This window comes from Ostrinia nubilalis, chromosome 12 (genome assembly GCF_963855985.1).
Source record: "Ostrinia nubilalis chromosome 12, ilOstNubi1.1, whole genome shotgun sequence".
Lineage (NCBI taxonomy): Eukaryota > Metazoa > Arthropoda > Insecta > Lepidoptera > Crambidae > Ostrinia > Ostrinia nubilalis.
In genome coordinates this window covers 15,205,819-15,227,491 of record NC_087099.1, presented here as the reverse complement: position 1 = coordinate 15,227,491, position 21,673 = coordinate 15,205,819, and the positions used below count along the sequence as shown (strand labels likewise).

General features: G+C 37.8%; 1 protein-coding gene across 1 annotated transcript; it reads right to left on the bottom strand.

Annotated features, from left to right (window-relative positions):
* Positions 1–2: 2 nt before the first annotated feature.
* On the bottom strand, positions 3–21,127 carry LOC135076734 (synaptic vesicle glycoprotein 2B-like). The gene is made up of 12 exons (XM_063971155.1): positions 20,979–21,127; positions 18,370–18,450; positions 12,666–12,827; positions 12,128–12,190; positions 7,942–8,109; positions 7,446–7,562; positions 4,787–5,022; positions 4,190–4,362; positions 3,755–3,995; positions 3,135–3,415; positions 2,331–2,458; positions 3–1,213 (listed from the first exon to the last, which is right to left on the bottom strand). The coding sequence occupies exons 1-12, from the start codon at positions 21,010–21,012 to the stop codon at positions 1,086–1,088; spliced, it is 1,812 nt and encodes a 603-aa protein (XP_063827225.1). The 5' UTR covers positions 21,013–21,127; the 3' UTR covers positions 3–1,085.
* Positions 21,128–21,673: the final 546 nt, after the last annotated feature.

Here is a 21,673-nt window from a genome sequence, read left to right as displayed (position 1 = left end):
AATTCATCTTTAATTGAACTTTATTCGCTTATAACTAAAATAAAAAAGGTTCTAAGTACATAAAATACAAATAATAGTCGTTTCTCTTATTTATATTCATCACAGATCGGATGATAGTTTTTACAGTTTCAGAAAATATGTTGTATAAAACTTTATTTTGATTTACTTATAATATTCATGTTTGTATAAAGCTCGTCGTGTATTTTTTAAATATTATTTTTTTAATTTGTTACTACTCAATAAAATATTTATATTGAATATAATGTTTTATCTACGTTAAAACCTATTAATTAACATCAAGCGCAAATTCAATTTCAGTAAAGGCTTTATATGTACACCACCAGTTGGCGCCACTGGCTAATTAAGCAGTGACGCCAACTAGTGAGTGCAACTAGAACTAGTAACTACAAACTTCAAAAAGTTGTATCAAAATATCAATTTGATATATTTTCGAGATTTTTATCCTCCATTTCGAAGATTTAACTATTTTATATTTACTATAAATAAATATTGACTTCAATCATTCAAATATAACTCTTATACCTAACGTCATAAGCACGTTTCCTTAATATTAAAAGGAACTTACAATTTGTGCATTTACATCTCTTCACAAAGCATCATAGGCACATCAATGACATCTAATTTCACTAGTTTAAAACTATTCACTAGTTTGCTCACTAGTTTCTTTATCATAAGGAATGTTTTAATAAATTTTTTGTTGGACTATCAACAATAGAACTATTATGATTCACAACAGAGAACAATAATTGTAATAAATAGTTCAATAATAGATTTTTTATTTTAGTATTTGAGTTTGGCAACCATTCATTCGCCAAACAATTTAAACTAGTCCTTGCAAATATTTTTGCAAATTCAATTTCAAATAAGGAAATAGATAAAATGTTGTTATTTTAGCTAGCATTTTCTTTCACTATTATAATAATAGTATTCATTATGAATAATTTCTACTCACAATATTTCATTAATAACAGAGGGATGGATATTTCAGCATAACCTTCTAAAATTGACTTATTATGTAAAAGCGTACTCAAGTACGCATATCCAAGTCTTGTCGTAACTGGTATTTACATGTGCGTAGATATATACCTGTCCAGTCCCGTGGTCTTGTCTCTGGTCTCCTGGTCCTCTTCCTCGGTCTCTGCCGTGGGATTGTTGTCGTCTAACTTTATCACCATGATGGCACCAATGGAAACTGAAAAAAAAAATTTTGATGATTGATCAAAAACGTACCTCTAACGGGACTATTCGTTCTCACTGCTGCAACTCCTGTGTAGCCAAGATCTACAGCTTGAGCGCCAATAAAACCCAACCAGTGAAGGTCAAGTTTATAAAGTACCTACAGCTTGGGAAAGAAGGACACACATACAAACCATCTTAGTTTTCAATTTGCTGTAATTTTAATAGACTTAAAATCAATAAATTGTCAGACAATTGAGTTAACGAGCTCATGACGTCATGTTCTCCATGGAACCACCAGACCAGGCTGTCATCCGTGAAATGAAACACTTTTCTTTTCGAATAATTTGAAACACCAGTTATTTTGGGCACACTGACAAACAAGTTCATTCACATTGCAGGTTAAGGTCAATGCCGATGTTTGCCCATTATGTAAGGACGCCTTCGGTTGATTGATTACTTTGTTGGCCTAGTGATTAAGCTACATTAAAAGGGAAAGCTTTGTAAGCACAGACAATGCCATAAAGTTACTTTAGACGAATTTTCTATTGTATCGACCTTTAAAAATGAATTCTGTATTCTAGTACCGATTAGGCGATTTTGTACTCGAATTAGTAGGTAGGCTACAAAATAGTTCCTAAAAATAGGCTAGTATTTAGTTTTAAGGTACAACTACACACACTAAGCACGAAAGCATGCCACTATTGAGCAATTGCTCAATAGGATGTGTGTCAAAACATTGCTTAATAATAAGCAGGCTCAGTTCGAGTTGTTCGAGTGCTTACGCTTGTTTTAAACATGCTAATAAGCATGACATTTTATGAGTGCTTATGTGTAACTGTACCTTTGTAAACTAACTGTCTAGAGTACTAATTGAGTAACAAACTAGAGAAATACTTCAATGGGAATTAATTGAGCGTAAACCCTCAATTACTTCCCATTGAAGTGGTCCCATTCCTTTTAATGGTTTCGATCTATTCCACTTTGATCGTGGACTTCTTATCCATGGGTGATCAAAGGACACCAAAGGGCCGCCTGGAACCCACTTCGATCACCAAGGTGATCGAATCGCTAGGCGTCAAAGTGTACAGCAGGTCTAGTGAGTATCTACTAGGCTTTAAAGTAGGACATACCTGTAAGTAAAGCAGCCACGGCGATGAAGGGCGCCGGGCACGAGAAGTCCAGCAGCACGCCCACCGCCAGGTTGGAGGCCACGCCCCCCGCGCGCCCCCACCACGCGCCCCAGCACACGCCGAGGCCACTGGAACGAAATATAAATAATGAGGGCTATCGTTTTAGCGCTCACCAGTTGGCGCCACTGTAGAGTAAGGTCCTGTCACTTGCTAGTCGCGAAGACAGTGGCGCCAACTTGTGAGCGCTAGTGGTAGGAAGACTATCGCATTTGCACTCATCAAGATGGCGCCACTGTAGAGTAAGGTCCTGTCAATCGCCAGGGGTGCCAACTGTTAAGTATAAAAACGATAGCCCTCATTGTAGTAATAATACATACAATTTTGACAAGCGAGAGTGGGAGAATTTTACAGAGCCAGAGTGATGTTTGGTTGAACATCAAGACTGGAGATTCTTGGGGAATGAAGGCAAGCACGCGACGTGAAGAAGTTTGACATTGACATTGGGGAACTAAATCGGTTGACTTTGAAATTAACTATAGAATCCATTGATCCATCGTTTCAACCATCAGTTGTCCGCTGCTGAAGGCGTCTCTCAAGGTTTTACATGACGCTGAGCTTCATTCAGATGCCTGCCACTACCTTCACCAGCTCGTCGATCCACCGAGTGGGAAGGACTTTCTAATACATCAATCTTCACCTTCCCCTCTTCTTTTCCCCATGACAACTTCCTCATTTTCACAGTAAGCCCTGTTAAGCCTGGCATACTGGTGTTTGATGACGCGAAGTTTGTAGTCGTTAAATTACCTCAACTTAGCCGGCAGCGCGTGCAGCAACAGTCTTATCAGCAGCACATTCCCGTTCAACGACGCAGCGTTCAACGCAGCGGCTGCAGCCACCGCTATCTTGTTCGAATTCGAGCACGAGCAGGCGCACGCGGCCAAAAACGCGCACGCTAATGCACAGGCTAGCGCGCACGCTGACGCCGCACGACGCACGCCACGCGCTCCGCCGCGCGCACATAACAACGCGCAAGCAGCGTTGCCTAGCACGCAACACGCGCCCACTATCAAGCCTGAGGTGAACACCTGGAATAACAACAATTCTGCGTTACTTAACTTCTGGGTGTCTACTTAATGTCAAGTCGTCAAACTAACAAACTAGTTATTTCTTTACTATAATTCCATTGGCATTGGATTAGGTTGACGACCACGTAAGACTCATCCCCATTCTTCTTGGATGTCCTAAGAGGCGAAAATGTGCAAACATCTGGCCTCAACCCAAAGGTCTGGTCATCGTGAAGATTCTACCAAGGCTTCTATTTGCTTCTGGTAAATAAGAGAGGTTCGTCCTCGTCCAGTAGGGACTAAATGCCTGATGATGATGATGATGAAGACCCACGCATGGCTCCTATCAATAATACTTACGTCGTCATCCATATCGCTGCTGCACTTCTCCCCTCCACTCCTGACGTCCAGAGGGTCGAACATGCTCCCGTTGAAGCCTCCCACCGTCTCAGCCTTGGGCATGGTCAGCTCCTTCAGGACCGCAGCGGTCGCGTTCACCAGCCGAGCGTTCTCTGGTAAGGCATCCAGCTTGGCGTACTTGCACTCCTTGCTTTGCATGCGTAGGAGCAGTTCAGGGATCCAGAGATTTAGGCCGAAACCACTAGAAGGATAAACAATGATCTATGAGGGAAGATTATAGGATTTTCGGACATACCCTTGAAAGCTGCTGGTATTATTTGAAGTTACAAAATGCACACCGAGAATCAGAAGATAGATAGAAAAATAATAAAACCATAAGATTCAGAAGTAACCTAGAGTTACTATTCCAAGAAGAATAATGTAAAAAAAACTCACGCGGCCATATTCGCAAAGAACACAAACAAGATGAGGCTGGACTTGAACGCATAGGTTTTGGACACGAACATCTTCAGGTCTTTCAGCACCCCCATGAATAAAGCCTTCGTTCTGTTCTCTTCTTCGCCCAAAGTCTTCTCGACGAATATGTTGTCTTGGATGAGTTTCTTTATCTGTAAATCATAAATAAATACTTAATAAGCCATGGCTTATCATTTAAAATGTAGCTGACAACTTTGCTCAGATTCAGATATCCTGGGGTCGTTCGTGCCTATTATGGCAATCGGAGAGACAGTTTCGTGGCTGACTCTTAGTATCTTATCGGTAAAAATCAAGAGCCGTAATATTTATGTAAAGAGGACTGGCTACCTCAAGGATCCCCTTCTTCCTAAGTCTTATTACTGCACGTTATGATATGAGTCATCTTGGTCTCATGTACACACGCCCACACTGTTAACTATCCATTTCCGTTTTTGCTCTCGCTCTAATCAAATGGCGATTCTTTGCGATAGAACAAGATGACATGACTTTCAATGGGCAGTTAACACTGTTGGCGATAGTACAAATAAATAATTTGCTGGCCTCAGTCTACTCTACCTTAAACTCTGCACCTTTCCCATGATTATTCTTGTGGATCTTCGCCAAAATCTTCAAGGCTTTATCACTCCTGTTGGTGTCTGATAACAGTCTGGGGCTCTCCGGTAGCGCCAGCATCCATAGACCGCTGACGAAGCCGGGCAGGCTGCCGAGAGCCAGGTACAGCCTCCAGGAGTACACCGGCAGCAGTGTGTGGTAGTCCGCCACTTTGAATGGGATGACCAGCCAGGCTACGGCTGGAAGAGGATACTGTAAATCACTGGTTCCTTGCTCAAGTATTCGCTTAGTCTATGGAAGTGAAGTTAGGAAAAATGGGTCAAAGAATTTGAGAAATCATCTTCTTACCAATTTCTTGTGAAATATTTGTCTCACATTCGTAATTTTGTGTGATTGCCCGATAATAGCGCCTACAAATATTATTTTGGTATGAAATTCAAGCTGATGGTCATAGTACGATTCAATAGGATTATTTAGGATTTTTTGTGTCACCAGCTTCTGTCACCCCTTATTAGTGTAAGGAAAGATACAGTAGTTACACTAGTTTAGTGCAAATTGAAAAAATCTAATCAACGGTTATCGAAAAGATCTGCTAAATCCTGCTCATTTTCGGCATAATGCCACAAAGGCCACTTCAATCGACCATGTTAGGATTTCATGTAAATTGGAATCGATTTATCGTCTATTACTGTATAAAAAGAGTGGTCACCCATCACTTAACATGACAACAATTACGTTCAATGGTTTAGGTATCACAAACCAATGTATATTTGTTTCATACAGCGCACAATTTTCGTCGCTTGCCTCTCTAACTGATGTAACTGTCATTTTGCAAAATTTTCAGGCGATTAGACAGATCGATTCGTCTTGCGAAATTGATTAAGATGGTGTAGATAACTCAGTTTCGAAAAAAATGTCAGATACGTCAGTTAGAGAGGCAAGCGACGTTTTGTTGTATTAAAAACAATTTAACTTTCTATTAAATTTTAGCATTTCCACTGTTACTTAAGTTACTTGTTTCATTAAAATCCGTCTAGTAGTAGTAGTAATTTCTAATTCTTAAAAACCAAAGATTTTGTTTATTTAGTTTCGCCCAATGAAGCGCCAACGAACTTCTTAAATCTTAATAATTTAATAATCTTCTCTGCCAGTTCACCTTAGGTAGGGCTAAACATAAATTAGCTTTTAAAAAAATTAACCTATCCTCCGAAGTCATCTTTTCGCACAATCACATAAGCTTCAAAATCCCTCGTGAGAATCGAATCCAGAAACTGACCTAGGAAGGTCTTTCTTACTACTGAGGCACTGAGGCGTAATAAGAAAGTAATGAAACAAAATATGATTTAACGGTGAGTGATATGAATGATGGGAGGTCAGTAGGTCACTTTTTGTGCCTATTTGTTTTGCATCGCAGTCTACATGAGCCTGTCATCAGCTAAACGAGTGCATTGTAAAAGTCTTTACATTTATTTAACGGTACTAATTGATACCTACTAACAGATTGAATTAATGTAATCACGGATCATAAGAAATGGGGTCGGTTCAGAGGTCAAGGATATAGCGAAGGAGTTGAGCGGCGAAATTATGGAGTCTTTAGGTTCGGTTCCGGGTCAGGTCAATGTAAAAAGTTGTTAGTCGTCGCTATGGCATAGGCAGCAATGTATACTTATAATACATCTGTAGAGAGGTCAATTCTGTACATAATATATTTTCAAAATAACTATCAGGGGGTGATTAGTGATCGATACTGATGCCAAAAATGCAATCAGTAAAATTTTTGTCTGTCTGTCAGACGCTTGAAATTTGGCATGTAAACTTAAAGCTTAGTTACAATAGGAGATTGCAAAATTCCCACGGGAACGGGAGTTAGCGGGAAAAAACATTTGTATGAAAAAATCTAAACCGCGTAAGATAGACGCTTGAAATTTAACATGCAGGTACCTTAGTAAACTTAAAGCTTAGTTACAACAGGATATTGCGAAATTCCCACGGGAACGGGAGTTAGCGGGAAAAAACATTTGTATGAAAAAATCTAAACCGCGTAAGATAAATGAAGGGGGATATTGCGAAATTCCCACGGGAACGGGAGTTAGCGGGAAAAAACATTTGTATGAAAAAATCTAAACCGCGTAAGATAAATGAAGGGGGTAAAACGGAATCCACGCGTACGAAGTCGCGGGCGGCCGCTAGTAGGTAAATAAAATTATACAAATACAATACTTTATAAGTTGGGGATAAGAATTACGACCTTGAGCGCGATTTGAATCTTGAATTTGAACCTAGCACTGAGAGAAAGTAATTTCAAAATAGAGGATGGTGGTAAGTTGTTGTGAATTTAGCTTTATAATTAATCAATATTCAATACTAGCGGCCATGGATCCCATTTTGCCCCCTTAGGGGTTGGATTTTGCAAAATGTCGTCTTAGTGAGGAACTCCCATGAAAAATTTGAAACTCTTAATTGCAATTGTAGTTAGTTTCTGAGATTTTGTGATGAGTGAGTAAGTGAGTCAGTGATCTTTCGCTTTTATAGATATAGATTTAAGGTAATGTATGTACATGTCTTAATAATTGCGATTTTAAAACAAAAATCTATAGCTGCTACTGGGTATGATCGTACTGACGATCAAATAGCCCAATCAAGATATTACATAGGTTTTTACCTGGTAATATGAGCCAGGCAGCGACGAAGCTCATCCCGGTGATGTTCAGGTAGAACTGCCTCTTCTTGGCGCCCACCAGGTCCGACAGATACGTGAACACGAGCGTCGAGGGTCCACCTGCGGATCAAGATTGTTTGGTGAGACGATAGAAAATAGTCAATTATGCTGTATAGTTTCAAATAATTCATGCGAGTTTTCACAAAAGAGCTCACCGTTTTTGCCTATCCTAGCTAGAGGACTATTCTGCTGAACAGAAGTATCCCTCAAAGGAATGCTTCAAAGCAAGAGAATTTTATGGTTTAAGTATAAGTCTTAAGTACTTAAACGACAAAAGGTTCTTGCTTTGTAGCACTCCTTGGGACAAAATCAAACGGTTTTTAAGGAAGCTAAAGTGAGACATCCAGCCTTCGAAACCAGCGCTGGAGCGCAATGAAAACTACCAATGATTTGAGACAAATAAATACGTTCTATTCTATTCTACACGACCAAGTCTTACCAATCAGGAAGCCATTGATGGACCTCGCAGCCAGCAGAAGCCGGTAATCCGCTACCATGCTCTGACCGAGGGTCAGGGCTGCGTTGAGGAGCAGCGTCATGCTGAGGATGTTCCGTCTTCCGAACACGTCGCCCACAATACCCCAGAAGAACGCACTGGCCACACCACCTGGGAGAAGAAGGTTAAAAAAACTATTGTAAGATCGTTTTCTATCAATCATTTTCTTGGATAAATAAACTAAGTATGTTTGTTACCTGACTTCCCAGCACTTCTGTATTACAAATTAGCGTAATACAAATTAGCATAATACAAATTAGCATAATACAACTTAGGATTGTGTTCAATCATCATAAGTTCCTTTCTATCTAAGGAAACTGGATTTCTACTACTTATTTCCAATCCCCTTCTATATACTATTGTAAATATTTTATGAGCATGATTTATTAAAGTGAAATTGTGCGACTTCTATTCCACAATAATCACCAATCTAAGGCTATGCGCGCACAAGTGACATTTTGTCAATGTGACAATATTATCTTTCTCTTTTACACTTTCATAAAGAGAAAAAGAGAGACAACGTAGTAGGTACTTATTCTTACCTATGGAGAGACACACTGTGATGGTGACAAAAGCCACTCGTGCGCGCGCGCCCTAAAGGTCATAGCACACTTATCAACCCGGAAGAGGATCAACACCGTATCGCGTTTCGCCGCGAGGCGAGGCATTTACGTTACGGGTAAGTGTGCGGTGCAATATGTAGTTTCATACAAAGAATACTGATTGCCTCCAGTTGATACGGTTACGATCCGTTTTCGGATTGACAAGTGCTTCGTCTTTAAGAGCGTTAATTTTCTGATCGTAATCTAATAGCTATTTATAAACAGCACGGTGACATCAGTCCGAAAATTCGTAGATGTACGAAATTACCGCTAAATATTTTTTGCCTTTTACAGTATCTGACACCTCCCAATTAGATCGTACTGAGAAAGGTAATGTTACGTTTAATTTTTATTAGACTTATCCAAAAAATGTCTAGTACGTTCTGCCATTTTAGCTTTGTAATTTTAACAGGTGTTCATTTTTACAATGTACTAAGGCTGAGTTGCACCATCATTTTTAACAGTAACTAATAACCGGTGTTTTTTGTATGGAGTTTGACAGATTTTTGACGTTTGTCAAAGTCAAAGCCTTAAGATAGTGCAACTCGGCCTAAGAGTTAAATCAGAAAACTAAGCTTGCCTATCTATTTCAGAATGAAATGCAGCATGAAAATAAGAAATTAAATTACCTACCTCCTTTAGTTCTGAAAACTTTATGTTTGTGTATTTTTCTTTTCTCCTTTTCTATTTTTATGAAGTTGTTTATCGAGTGTGTAATGTGATGTTTACTTGCGATTGATTTTGCATTGTTGTGGTTATCGTACAGCTTAAAGTGAGTCGCAATAACCTTTAGTAAATACTCTTATGTACAAATATTTGAAACAGTTGTATTTTCCGTATACGTAACAACGATACGCCGAATCTATTTAAAATATGTTAACCAAACTATTGTAATGTTTGATTTCGCATTAAAGCACTAAATAATACAATTAGTTCAGTAGAATTTGACATAACAATCCGTTCGACGAAATATTTAGCATTTAAAACAAAAATAAGCCTTTAATTTCCGTGATTGCACTTATTATTAGTATTTAATTTTTAATTATCCTAATTAATTATCATTAATTTCTTAATTCAATTGATTAAATTGCTAACAAATATTGTAAATCAAAAACGTTTAGTACCTAACTTAAACATAACTGACGAGGGATTCTTAAATTGTTATGTAAATAGACTTAAAACTAACAACCCCTGCATCTTAGCATACAATCTGACTTTGAGGCCTCGAGTGTGGACCCGTGTATGTCAAAACGATGCCAGATGATCATGAAGCATGACACCCTATACCTACTTAATTCGCTGTAAGTAGGAAAGATGACACAGATAATAAGAAGAATAAGACCAGAAGAAGTACTGTTGGAGCAAGACCAGTTGTCTTAAAATTATTAGGGTGCTTTAAATTTGGCAGTTGTTATCACTTTATTTACCGTTGTTAGCATTTTATTTACCTTGTGCGGTCCTGCGAACGCACAACAAACGTCCGACACGAAACGTCTAAATTAAAAGCGCCCTTAGAGGAACCTTTTGTCCAGCAGGTTAAAGATGAAAATTTGAAAAATCTTCTCACCACTCATGAAAGCCATGTTGACGACCCCCTCCTGGTAGGTGGTCAACTACAGCTCGCACTTGGCTGCGGGCAGCACGTATGCCATCTTCTCGGTTTGAATATCGTCGCTTAAGCTTGTGATAAGACGATGGTTGATGCTACTTTTATAGGAAAAAGAAAATTCTTCTCACCGCTTATGAAGGCCATGTTGACGAGCCCCGCCTGGTAAGTAGTGAGCTGCAGCTAGTTCTCGACCCCAGTCGTGAAGACTGCTTCAGTGATCAATGTAGGTATGTACAATTTAATAACAAAAAATAGATACATAGTTCTTACCGCTCATGAAGGCCATATTGACGAGCCCCGCCTGGTAAGTAGTGAGCTGTAGCTAGTTCTCGACGCCCAATCGTGAAGACTGCTTCAGTGATAACAAAAGGCATGTATTTAAATGATCTTTTTAAATTAGCAAAAACGGAAAATAAAAAAATCTAAATGGTCATCTATTTTAATGATTGATCCTCTTTCTTTGAGACATAAAATAAATGAAATCGATCGATATTTTAACCTCTTTTGAACTACGCAAAAAAAATTTGAGATGTAAAAATTATATCTGATCGTTACTTGTTAGTCCTCAAAAATAAAAGAAATGAGCACCAAATATTCAATATTGTGATACTTTTTTAAATAATTCGATTTGTATAAATTATTTTTTGTCTATATCAAATTTAATGATCTTCAAAATAATTATGTTATGGTACTTATTTTTATTAAGTTGTAGTCAAAGGATGGAAACTATTTAAAGGCACTTGATGTTACAAGATTTTTTTTTTATTAAAAAAGCATACTTAACACGTTCACACTGCGTTATCGGGTCGAATTGACCTTAGGTGCTGGATGCGTTGGTGCGGGATGGATATATTCGGTCAATAGTACGAAAGATAAATATTGTTTTGCAATTGTTTCGTCAAACACAGTAAATATTTGGAAAAAAAAACTTATCAGGTCCTTACGACCCGATGTCGCACTAAAAGTAAACAAATATCGTTTAGTGCTTTTATCGTGTCTAATCGACCCGTTGACAGATGACTTTATGGTCACTGATCACGGTCGAGATCGGTATACTAAGAGAAAATCAACCTTGCGATTTGAAAAAAATAAAGAGGTAAAAATTATGATGTCGGGTTCAGGGATGTCAGAAGTAAGAAATTATTTTACATAGCGCCTCTAGTCCCAAACTAAGCAAAGCTTGTAATTTAAACAAACATGGCAATGTACCATTCTACTTGCTTATTGGCCGCTAAGCCCTTGGCCAACTCAGTAACCAATGACGGACGATTGTCACTCAACCACAAAGTACCGCGTAAATTAAAAGATATTTTTTAATTAAAAATATTAACCAATAATATTTTTTGTTAGATCAAATATATTTTAAAGTTAAGTTATACATAGATCGAAATGCATTTATTAGGTGATCAATATTAAAAGGCAAACTTGATATAAAAATCATCAAATTAACAAAATTAAAGATCAATAACTAAAAAAGAGGATCAAATATTATTTTTGTTTACCAAATATTAAAAGAGTATGTTAAACATAAATATTATGTTACCTATGAAGATCATTCATAATTTATCCGTAGATCAACTAATATAGACCCAATAATTAATATAAAGATAAAATATAATAAAAAACATCATTTATTTTTAAAAGTGCACATACAAAAAAGATCAATTAGTTTTTAGAGGATCAAATAATATTGTCCCATAACAAAACAATGCAGGTACAAATGACTTAGTTGACTTAAGGTCCTTTGTCCCCTAGATGGGGCAGAGGGCGTCCACAACAGTCCTCCATCGCGTTCGGTCTTAAGCTTTGCATTTGATTTCGCTCCAGGTCTTTTTGATTTTCGTCTGCTACAGTGCGCCGCCGAGATTTCTTTGCGTTTTCCAACAACAAATACCAGCAATTATAAGATGGTTCTCACCGCTCATGAAGGCCATGTTGACGAGCCCCGCCTGGTAGGTGGTCAGCTGCAGCTCACACTTGGCTGCGGGCAGCACGTACGACACTTTCTCGGTTCGAATATCGTCGCTTAAGCTTGTGATAAGACAATCGTTGAAGCTACTTTTATAGGAAAAAGAAAATTCTCACCGCTCATGAAGGCCATGTTGACGAGCCCCGCCTGGTAAGTAGTGAGCTGCAGCTAGTTCTCGACCCCAGTCGTGAAGACTGCTTCAGTGAACAATGTAGGTACAAATACAGGACAGCACGTATGAGCGCTCCTGCACACGACGCCGCCACCGCGCCGCCACCGCGCCCCTACACTGTTTATACGCGCCGCGTGAAGTCCGCTGCCGCGCCGCCGCCGCGCCGCTGGCGAAATTATTCTTCGATGGCGCGGTGGCTGGCTTTACTCAGCGCGTATGAACAGTGTAGGGCGCGGCGACGGCGCGGCGTCGCTTAAGCTTGTGATAAGACAATGGTTGATGCTAATTTTATAGGAAAAAGAAAATTCTTCTCACCGCTCATGAAGGCCATGTTGACGAGCCCCGCCTGGTAGGTCGTGAGCTGCAGCTCACACTTGGCCGCCGGCAGCACGTACGACATCACGCAGTTTTCGACGCCGGTGGTGAAGAATGCGCACGCGCACGCCCCCAGCGCGCTGCGGCTGAAGTGCCCGTAACCTGCAAGACGGTCACAACTACAACGAAACTCTAGAAAGTTGGATCGTGTATGGAAAGGAAATTAAGAATAAAGAATAAGAATACTTTATTCAGCATAGAAAAATAAAATAAAAATACAGTACATATAACATTAAACTACAAGCTATGCTGAAGAGGCGTCCGCTCAGCTATATTCGCGACATAACAAGCGCCATGTCGAGAAGCTGGTTTTCAGCGGGAACCAACACGATGAAGATTGCGGATTGCGCGCCCTCTTGACCGGGACCATATCGAGGCTACCAGTCAAGAAGGCGCGCAACAGGGGGCGTTATGGACGGTGATCACAAAAAAGAGAGAAAAAAAAAACAAAACAAAAAAAGAAAACAATATTAACACAAAACTAAACAGACTCAAAAACCAAAAACTAAACTAACTAAAAACTAATGTATTAAGAAATGCCACACCCGAGACACTAACAGGGGGGAGACACCGTCAATACCATGGTCTATTCCACTTTGATCGCCTGGATTTGATCGCCCAGGTGATCAACGTGGGCTCCAGGCGACACTTAGGTGTCCTTTGATCACCTATTAATAAAATCACCTAGGTGATCAAAGTAGACTTCTTTCTTATCCGTGGGTGATCTAAGGACACCTGGAGTACACTTTGATCACCTGGGTGACCAAACCCAAGTGATAAAAGTGGAATAGACCTATACAACCCTAAGGCCGTCAAGACACGAGTGAACAGGCATCTTCTGGGCAAACTCGCTCTACCATAGATCGCATTTGCACCCCTCGATAAGATGTCTCTACCATACATCGCATCACTGGTGAGGTTGTTATCAAGAGCAAGCTTATTATGGCAAAAAAGTGTATCAGCCGTTTAAATTCGACAGAGCAGAAAAAGACCACCCCCACTCAAATTTTCAAATTCAAACATTTATTGCATAGAATAGGTATTTTACATATGAGGTCTTTTAATATAATTTACACAGTGCTTACTATTCTGCTTACATTTTTAGCATGCAAAATGGTCATTAAAAAGTCATTAATGTTGTAGATACAGCAGTCTATCAGCCAATTTTTGAGATTTCGTATCATTGTATTAGTTGACCCTGTCTTAAATATCTCTGGGATTTTATTATAAATTTTTATGCACATATTGTAGCAGCTTTTTTTGTGTAGCGAGGTTTTTGGAGAAAATTTTATTACAAGTCTGCTTGGAAATCTAGTATTTCTTGGGTATATATCCCTTGCCCTTGGCCCTTGGATGCTTTATGACAAACTTGAAGCTCTATAGAATGTACATGCTAGGGACGGTAAGAATTGGCAGTTTAATTTATAGAGGCCTACAAGAGTCCGAGGGTCCTCTGCGACAGATAGCTCTTATACATTTTTTTCTGTGCAATGAATACTCTCTGGACATCTGTACCGTTTCCCCAAATTAAAAGTCCGTAGTTGGATATCCGAGAGAGATGACCTAGAGAGGCGCTGATAATATCAGGCCTCCCTAAACCGTCTGGCTAATAGACTGGGAAGTATGGGCCAAATTTAATTTTTGCCTCTGGAGACTAAATGACCTGCGAATTGTGCTCCCATTTTAACCTTATTAGGTTTCCTATTGGAAACTTAAAAAAATCTTACTACTTAATTGAATGCATCGGCCGATCTCCTTGTCGTCGCAGATATTTGATATGCGATCGTGATCACTACTATTAGGAATCTCACAAGCTCGTTTCCTCATACATAAAAAACCTAAATAACAAATATGTATATAACCCCGCAGTTTCTTTACCCCCCTTCATAAACACTGCGCTTACATAAGTGTCGTAAACTTGCGGTCCAATAAACCGCTATACATAAAGTGTAGAGCAAATTGCCCGTTAATAGCCGCCATTGTTTTATAGTGGTTTTATTGCATGTGGGCAGACGCAGACAAGACGTTTTTCGGAAAAGGAGGAAGAAAAAACAAAACGTTCATCTGGATTAAGTCCTAAGTTGATATTTCAGTCAATAAATAAATCCCATTTCGCTTGGTATGGTAGTTCGCTTTGCATCATTCAGAGTAAGATGATGACACAGTGCGGCAAGATTTAGGTAGATCGATATGCCTTTTTCGTAAAATAAAATGCCTTGATGAAAAAAACATTCGACTTTTTAAGATAGTGCAGTAGGCGAAGTGATGTCTAATGCACTTAGGGACAATATTACTTCTGAAAAGTAGCATTATAAAAAGCTCATAAATATTTGTGCAAACCTCGAAAAATCCGCTTCTTAGACGCTTAATATTATTTCATCTCACAATCGTTATGTAGATACGAGTAGTTACTATTTGTTGTGTACTCTAACTATTCAAGAATGTGCACTTTAAAACGTGCTATTTCTAAAAAAAAATCTTTGTTATTAAACCAGCATGTTTCTTTACGCGGGTTCTTAGGAAATACACCGCTAACTATGTTTTCATATCGTTATTGCAGTACCGACAGCAAACGTCATCGCCCGTGCTCTTGTTTGCTGACCCTACCCCGTGCACTTTCGTTGTAACTTGCTTCGGAAGAATACAGGTACAGACAGGTCAACAGAAACAGGTACAGGGCTTGAAGTTGAAAATAAATCGAAGCTCTTGTTGTAAAAATAAGTGTATTGTCGATGATAGTGAAAATTCTAAAATTAAAAAACATACTATATCATTAATACGAAAAATACACTGAGTATTTATGTAATGTCACGACTATTATTTTGTTTTAATAATTAACAACTGTAGATAAGTCACTTCTGAACATACGAAGCAGTAATCTATTATGAATGATATTACATTGCGGAGTAATAAATAAAATAGCAATTCTCTAACTTTCTCCACAGGACAGGCAATGCCTAAGAGGTGGGGGTCAGTCTTTTTATCTTGTATTTATTATATTTTTATCTTGTATTAAATATGGCAATAAATATTTTTCATTTTCACTTTAAATGCATGCTAAATATGCTCCTTTATTCCATTTAGTCCTACCAGTAGTTCGATAGTCGAACTGTTTGGATTTTTTTTTTCCAAATTGTTATACTGACGGATCGATCATTTTGGAAACGCGCATTTTATTCCAAATAGAAGTAAGTACTATGAATATAATGGTACAGTCAATATGCTTTCATTTCTGGGAAAAGAGAGCCAGATATTAAGTTACATAACCCTAACTGGGTCCACATTGATCTGCTTGAGTTGTAAGACCTAAATGCTAATGTGGTGAAGCAATAAAGTACTGAGTATTAGGATTCTGAAGTACCATTTAACTTCTTGTAACCTATCCCTTTGTACTTTGACAAAACAAATCAGTCATGGCTGTTATAGTACATCTCAAAAGTCAACAATATTTATACAGGTGCTAGGAATTCTTACATTCCACACATTTTGTCATAGTATTATTATAATAGGGCTTTTCATCAAAGATTATTTGGATTTAAAATTAGGTATGGCCAAAAATAGTCTATGTTAATTATTGTCTTGAACAATAGTTATTATTATAATAGGCATAGGTACGCGTATTGATATTATAATAATAGGTCACAAATACGCCGATTGTTCTTTTGATACTAACAGTTTTTGTTAATAAGTATAACTAATTAAGTATATTGTCATCACATGACTTGATGCCATGGATCAATCTAGAATCAACTTTAGAAAAACATTTGTCTCCCCATTCATTTTGTGTGCCAGTACATTAACTATTCCGTATAGATTTTAAACATTTTCTTTCACATAATTTAGTACTATTTATAACCACAACAAAAAGATTTCTGTTATCCATTTTTCTTGAATATACTCGTATCAATCTAGGTACATCTTATAAAATAAATCTTAGTTTTCACATGAAATGAAACATTGAACAAAGGCGGCACTTCCTTTTGATTCTGCTTTAATAAGAGAGTTCCGGAAGCTTATCAAAATACATTAGCTCTTACACAGTCGTAATAGATGCGATTTTACAACAAAGGTTTTCTTATAAGCTGACTCTACCCACATCTTGCAATCTCCATAGTTATTGTGCACACAATTCGATCGGTGAATAGAATGTTTTTGTACGGCACCGGCTGATATTGTAATTTACAATAATATTTGAAATTGCACTCGCTGTTACAATAACATCGTTAGGATAGGGTACTCGTAAGCTATTCGGCATAGTGTTTGGAAACAACGGAGTGTGTCGATATATGAATGGGGCTGAGACCTGAGTAGAGATGAGATGACATTACTCATCATAAACATAATTTCCGGTTATGCCGATCCATGCTAGACATAGGCCCACAAGACAAGATCTGCCAACTAAGGTCGTCGGTCCATCGAGGAAGTGGGTGTCCTATACTACGCTTGCCATGACGTGGTCTCCATTCAAGTAGCCTTTCCGGATACTCATTTCGTGATTAAACTTGGATGAGGGAAGGAAGCAGGAGAACCAAAGTAACCGACATAGCTCGCAGAATTGCTAAAATCAAGTGGCAGTGGGCGGGGCACATAGCTCGTAGAGACGATGGCCGTTGGGGCAGGAAAGTTCTCGAGTGGCGACCACGGGCTGGAAGACGTAGCGTGGGCAGGCCTCCTACTAGGTGGACCGACGATCTGGTGAAGGTCGCGGGAAGAGCCTGGATGCGGGCAGCGCAGGACCGTTCATTGCGGAAAACCTTGGAGGAGGCCTTTGTCCAGCAGTGGACGTCATTCAGCTGAAACGAACGAACGAACGAGGGAAGGAAGACTACTTTTAAGGGTCCCTTATCCAAAGGGTGCTAACGGGACCCTTTTCATTCCGCGTCTCTATCTGTCTATCTGCCTACAACGCGGAAATCTTCGAGTGCGAATCCCACATGTACTTCACTGGTTTATTAAAACACGAAAGAAAATGACTGAACATGTTTTTTTTAAATCGCACGTCTTCTGTTAAGAACACAATAATAATATACAATATTCCATTTATCCATGATTATCTAGTCACAACAAATCGTACGGTATTCAGATCATTCGCATGATGCGACGCGACCGTGCGCACGCGGCGGTGACGTCACACGCGTGCTACGAGCGCAGTCCACACGAGCGGGAAAATCACGTTTAGGTCATTTTTGCCTACTGCGCTGGTCTAGATTTGATCTTAGGACGTAGATAACGCATAATTGATATCTAGTTTAGATAAGGCATAGATCTGTGCTGATTTGAACAATTGCCAATCTATAGATAAATAATTGTTAGTTGGTTATATTTCGCTCTTGGCAGCTCTGTAAAGAGAAATTGGCCTTATATTTTATTGTATAGCAAAAAGACTAAAAAAATTAAAGATAATGTTAAATTGGATAGCCATTTCCTCTTTACTTCACATGGCTATTCTAGCTAGAGGACAATGTTATACCTATTATGGCATTTAGTTTGCTTTTTGTTCAATGTGCATTTTTTTTTTTAGATAAGTTGTTTTTTATCATAAGTCCGCGTACTCCTAACTGTAGTTACCGCCAAAGTATGGTCAATAAACGGAAACCAATAGTAAACAATCCAAACATTTTGTTTGTTTATATTGTCAACTTACCAGCGGAATCCAGCGCCGTCTCGTAATCCGCTACCTCCTGTGTCTGGCTGTCCGGTGCATCGCCCGCCGCTCGGTGTACGGCTATAAAACAAGCGGATTTACTTATTTATTTAGATTAGCTACCAACAAGGAAACATTGGTCAAAATTTACAAAAAAAAGCACTAATTGCTAGTAAAAAATTTGATAAAAGTTAAGTCAAAGTTCTGCCAGTTCTGCTCCTATCGCGGGGGTTGATGGCACCCTAGTGTCAAACTTTCTTTTATTCAAGTCAAGACCACATTAGGAAGAATTACACAAAACGGCAGTACTATCTAAGATTTGAACCCAGACGAGAGTCCGCGAGAGCTCTTAAACTTATTCACGGGAAGGTAAAGGAAAGTAAGTATGAAATAATGTATTAATAAGAATAGCTGAAAACATGCTGAGTTTGATATTTGTAAAGAGTTGCTATGAGTTGATATGACTTCAATAGAATCCATGTCACTGTGTTGTGTAACCTATAATTTGATGAATTATCTTGTTAAAAATTAAATTATCGATCGAATTTAGAAAACAATTTCCTACCAACAAATTGTGACCATGTCAAATTCGTCAGGAAATTAATATAATTTTACAATTTTCCCTTCTAGAATCGTAATGAGAAATACCATTTTTGGTAAAATCTAAGTATCCACTAAAACAGTTTCAATTTCTTGGGCAATTTATAATTTTGGTCTAACAAGCAGTGTGTAACAAAATGAAATGTTTATTTAAATGAATTTAATTCAATCAGTTCTTTCTTAACTCTAAAATGTCGTTTCGAATAAATATTAGATGTCAATTATATCTGTAATTCAATAAATCACTTTCGTGTTCTGTCAAAATGCTTGAGTAATTTATAAGATGTATAAAATAATAAGTATTAAGAAACGAATCGGAAATGATTATAAAAATTATTTGGGAAATATGAATAAAGCGCAGTCTTCCTTATTTTAATAATGAATTATGAAATTATAAGTGATGTGAACTAGCGATACGACTCTATGTATTACTAGCGACTCGCCCTGACTTCGCACGGTTGCAATGGAATTTCCCGGCTTTTCTCTTCTATAATATTATGCATGTTTTATACCTTTAAACCTTCCGCTTAAGTCACTCTATCAATTAAAAAACAGCATCAAAATCCATTGCGTAGTTCTAAAGATCTAAGCATACATAGGAACAGACAGCAGAAAGCGGCTTTGTTGTATAATAAGTAGTGAAACATCATAAAGTATGTAAGTACCAATGTAAAACCATGGTATTACTATTACCGTGGTAAAACTCTGGTTTGTACTCGAATTCAATTTGAAGTTTTGGTAATTAAAGGTAATAAAATATTATTTTATTCATGTTTATTGCAGTTATATGTGTTAATTGCATTATTCAATACGCCGCATTAAAATCAGAATTTCTTAATTAAGTATTATTCAGCAGTTTTTATATATTTTTATTGCTCTACAAACGTAAGACGTAACATTTAGTTTTTTAGATTTATAAAATTATTTTAAAAAATGTGCTGCTGTTGCCAATATTTATAGAAACAGGTATAACTGTCGAGTTGAATTGACATTTGAAATAATAAATTCTCAAACTTTTCCTTTTCATGAAAAACTATTAAGATTAATAACTTTTGAAAGATTTGAAACGTGCGTTTTGAATTATTTTACGTTTGAGTGACAACTGAAAATTTCATAAAAACTATGTTATGTACTTAGTAGTAGGTAAAAAAAAAGTCGCACATATTAAGCATCTATGTATTAGTAATTTTTTACTAGTTATTAGGTATTGGTAGTATTAAGTAGGGTACTTATAATATATGTAAACAGAGTGTCCTTTATTTATTTCTTACTGATTGCAAAACGCATATTTTAATTAGACGTTATCACGTACATAATAAAAGTTATGATATAGAAATCATTGATCCCTATCACTTGCAATAATTTTACCAATAGTTTTTCAGCTGATCGATAGGTAGTTTTTTCAGCTGAAATGTTACGAATTATTTTACGTTCACGTTGTTTTATGCAATAAGAAAAAAATAAAAGGTCAAGGAGATAACTTAGTGATAATGAGCGTTTTTCTTGTCTAGAATGTCTTGAATAGTATTTTCTTAGTAACTTTGCTCGTAGTGTTCATTAGCTGATCGTATAAAAAGCCACTTAAGTGCGATCCTCACATGTGGCCGCCGATGAAAGTAATGCTTAACATTTAACGACGTTTTTATTACAACTATCTGTAGCTGAAGCGAATCAATAGTATTTTTTTATCAACCTTTTTCATACATTTTTCAGTTCTTTTTTATTTTACTTCACTTATAAAGTTTTTGTTTACGTGATTTCACATAAAAATAATACTGCGATCGATGTTCAAATCTTAATTATTATATTCGATTTTGCTAATATATTTTTTTGGTTTCGTAGTTGCAAAAATAAAACGAAATTCTAAAATTGCCTAGTAATTCTAAATTATTATTATTTTGTAATGAATGAAATAATATTTTGTTAAAATTGTTATTATTGTTACATTATTGTTGTGATCGATTTTTTAATGAAATATTAAACAATTAAATCGAATTAAAATTACTCACGACTGTTAACCTTCGGGACAACTTTGCACACCATTTTTAAAACTATTATGGCACAACTGGGGTATATTTCACTTTACTCTTACGTCTACCGCGTCACTGCAAGTTACGCTCGGTGGACGCGCGCGATCGGTCGCGCGGTTCGATTCCGACTGGGGGCGCGGGCGCTCGCTCCAGGCGAACAAACGGTACTTACATTGCAAAGCCTTAGCACATAGCTGAGTGTGGTCTTAGCTTATTCCCTTTGGGTTAAACCAGGCCTGTTCATCTCCGCGAGTTCACATCGAAAACAAAACACGCACGATAGCCCACCTACAGGAGGCGATTCGACAAGGCGTCACATACGAGATACGAGCGAGCATTGACACACGCACGCGTACTCTTGTATTATGGAAAAAAATAAAAAAATACTGTGTAAAAAATACTGTGCAGTATTTAACTGCCTAAATAATAATAAAAACACACAATGTACTTTTTTTAAGTTGCCTAAAGACACTGAGAGGTAAATAAGTGGTTATTGTTATTCATGATAATTCATGCAAATTCATGTATTTCTTCCGACATTTTCCGCGATTTGGCACTTCACGTCACACATTAGTTTGCCGAAGTTCGCCGAGCCAGCTATTGTCAATTATTATAGGTGTCAAACAGGAAAGGGTCTTTGCGCTGGTTTTTGTCCAACTATCGGAGTTGCCAAC

What these genes read in the sequence shown, in the direction of transcription:
- LOC135076734 (XM_063971155.1), bottom strand. Translation starts at nt 21,012, where the DNA reads ATGGTGTGCAAAGTTGTCCCGAAGGTTAACAGTC. An exon ending in CATCAATGGCTTCCTGATTG is followed by an intron (nt 7,563 to 7,941) that starts GTAAGACTTGGT and finishes CTTGATCCGCAG; the next exon opens with GTGGACCCTCGACGCTCGTG. An exon ending in GGAAAGGTGCAGAGTTTAAG is followed by an intron (nt 4,363 to 4,786) that starts GTAGAGTAGACT and finishes TATGATTTACAG; the next exon opens with ATAAAGAAACTCATCCAAGA.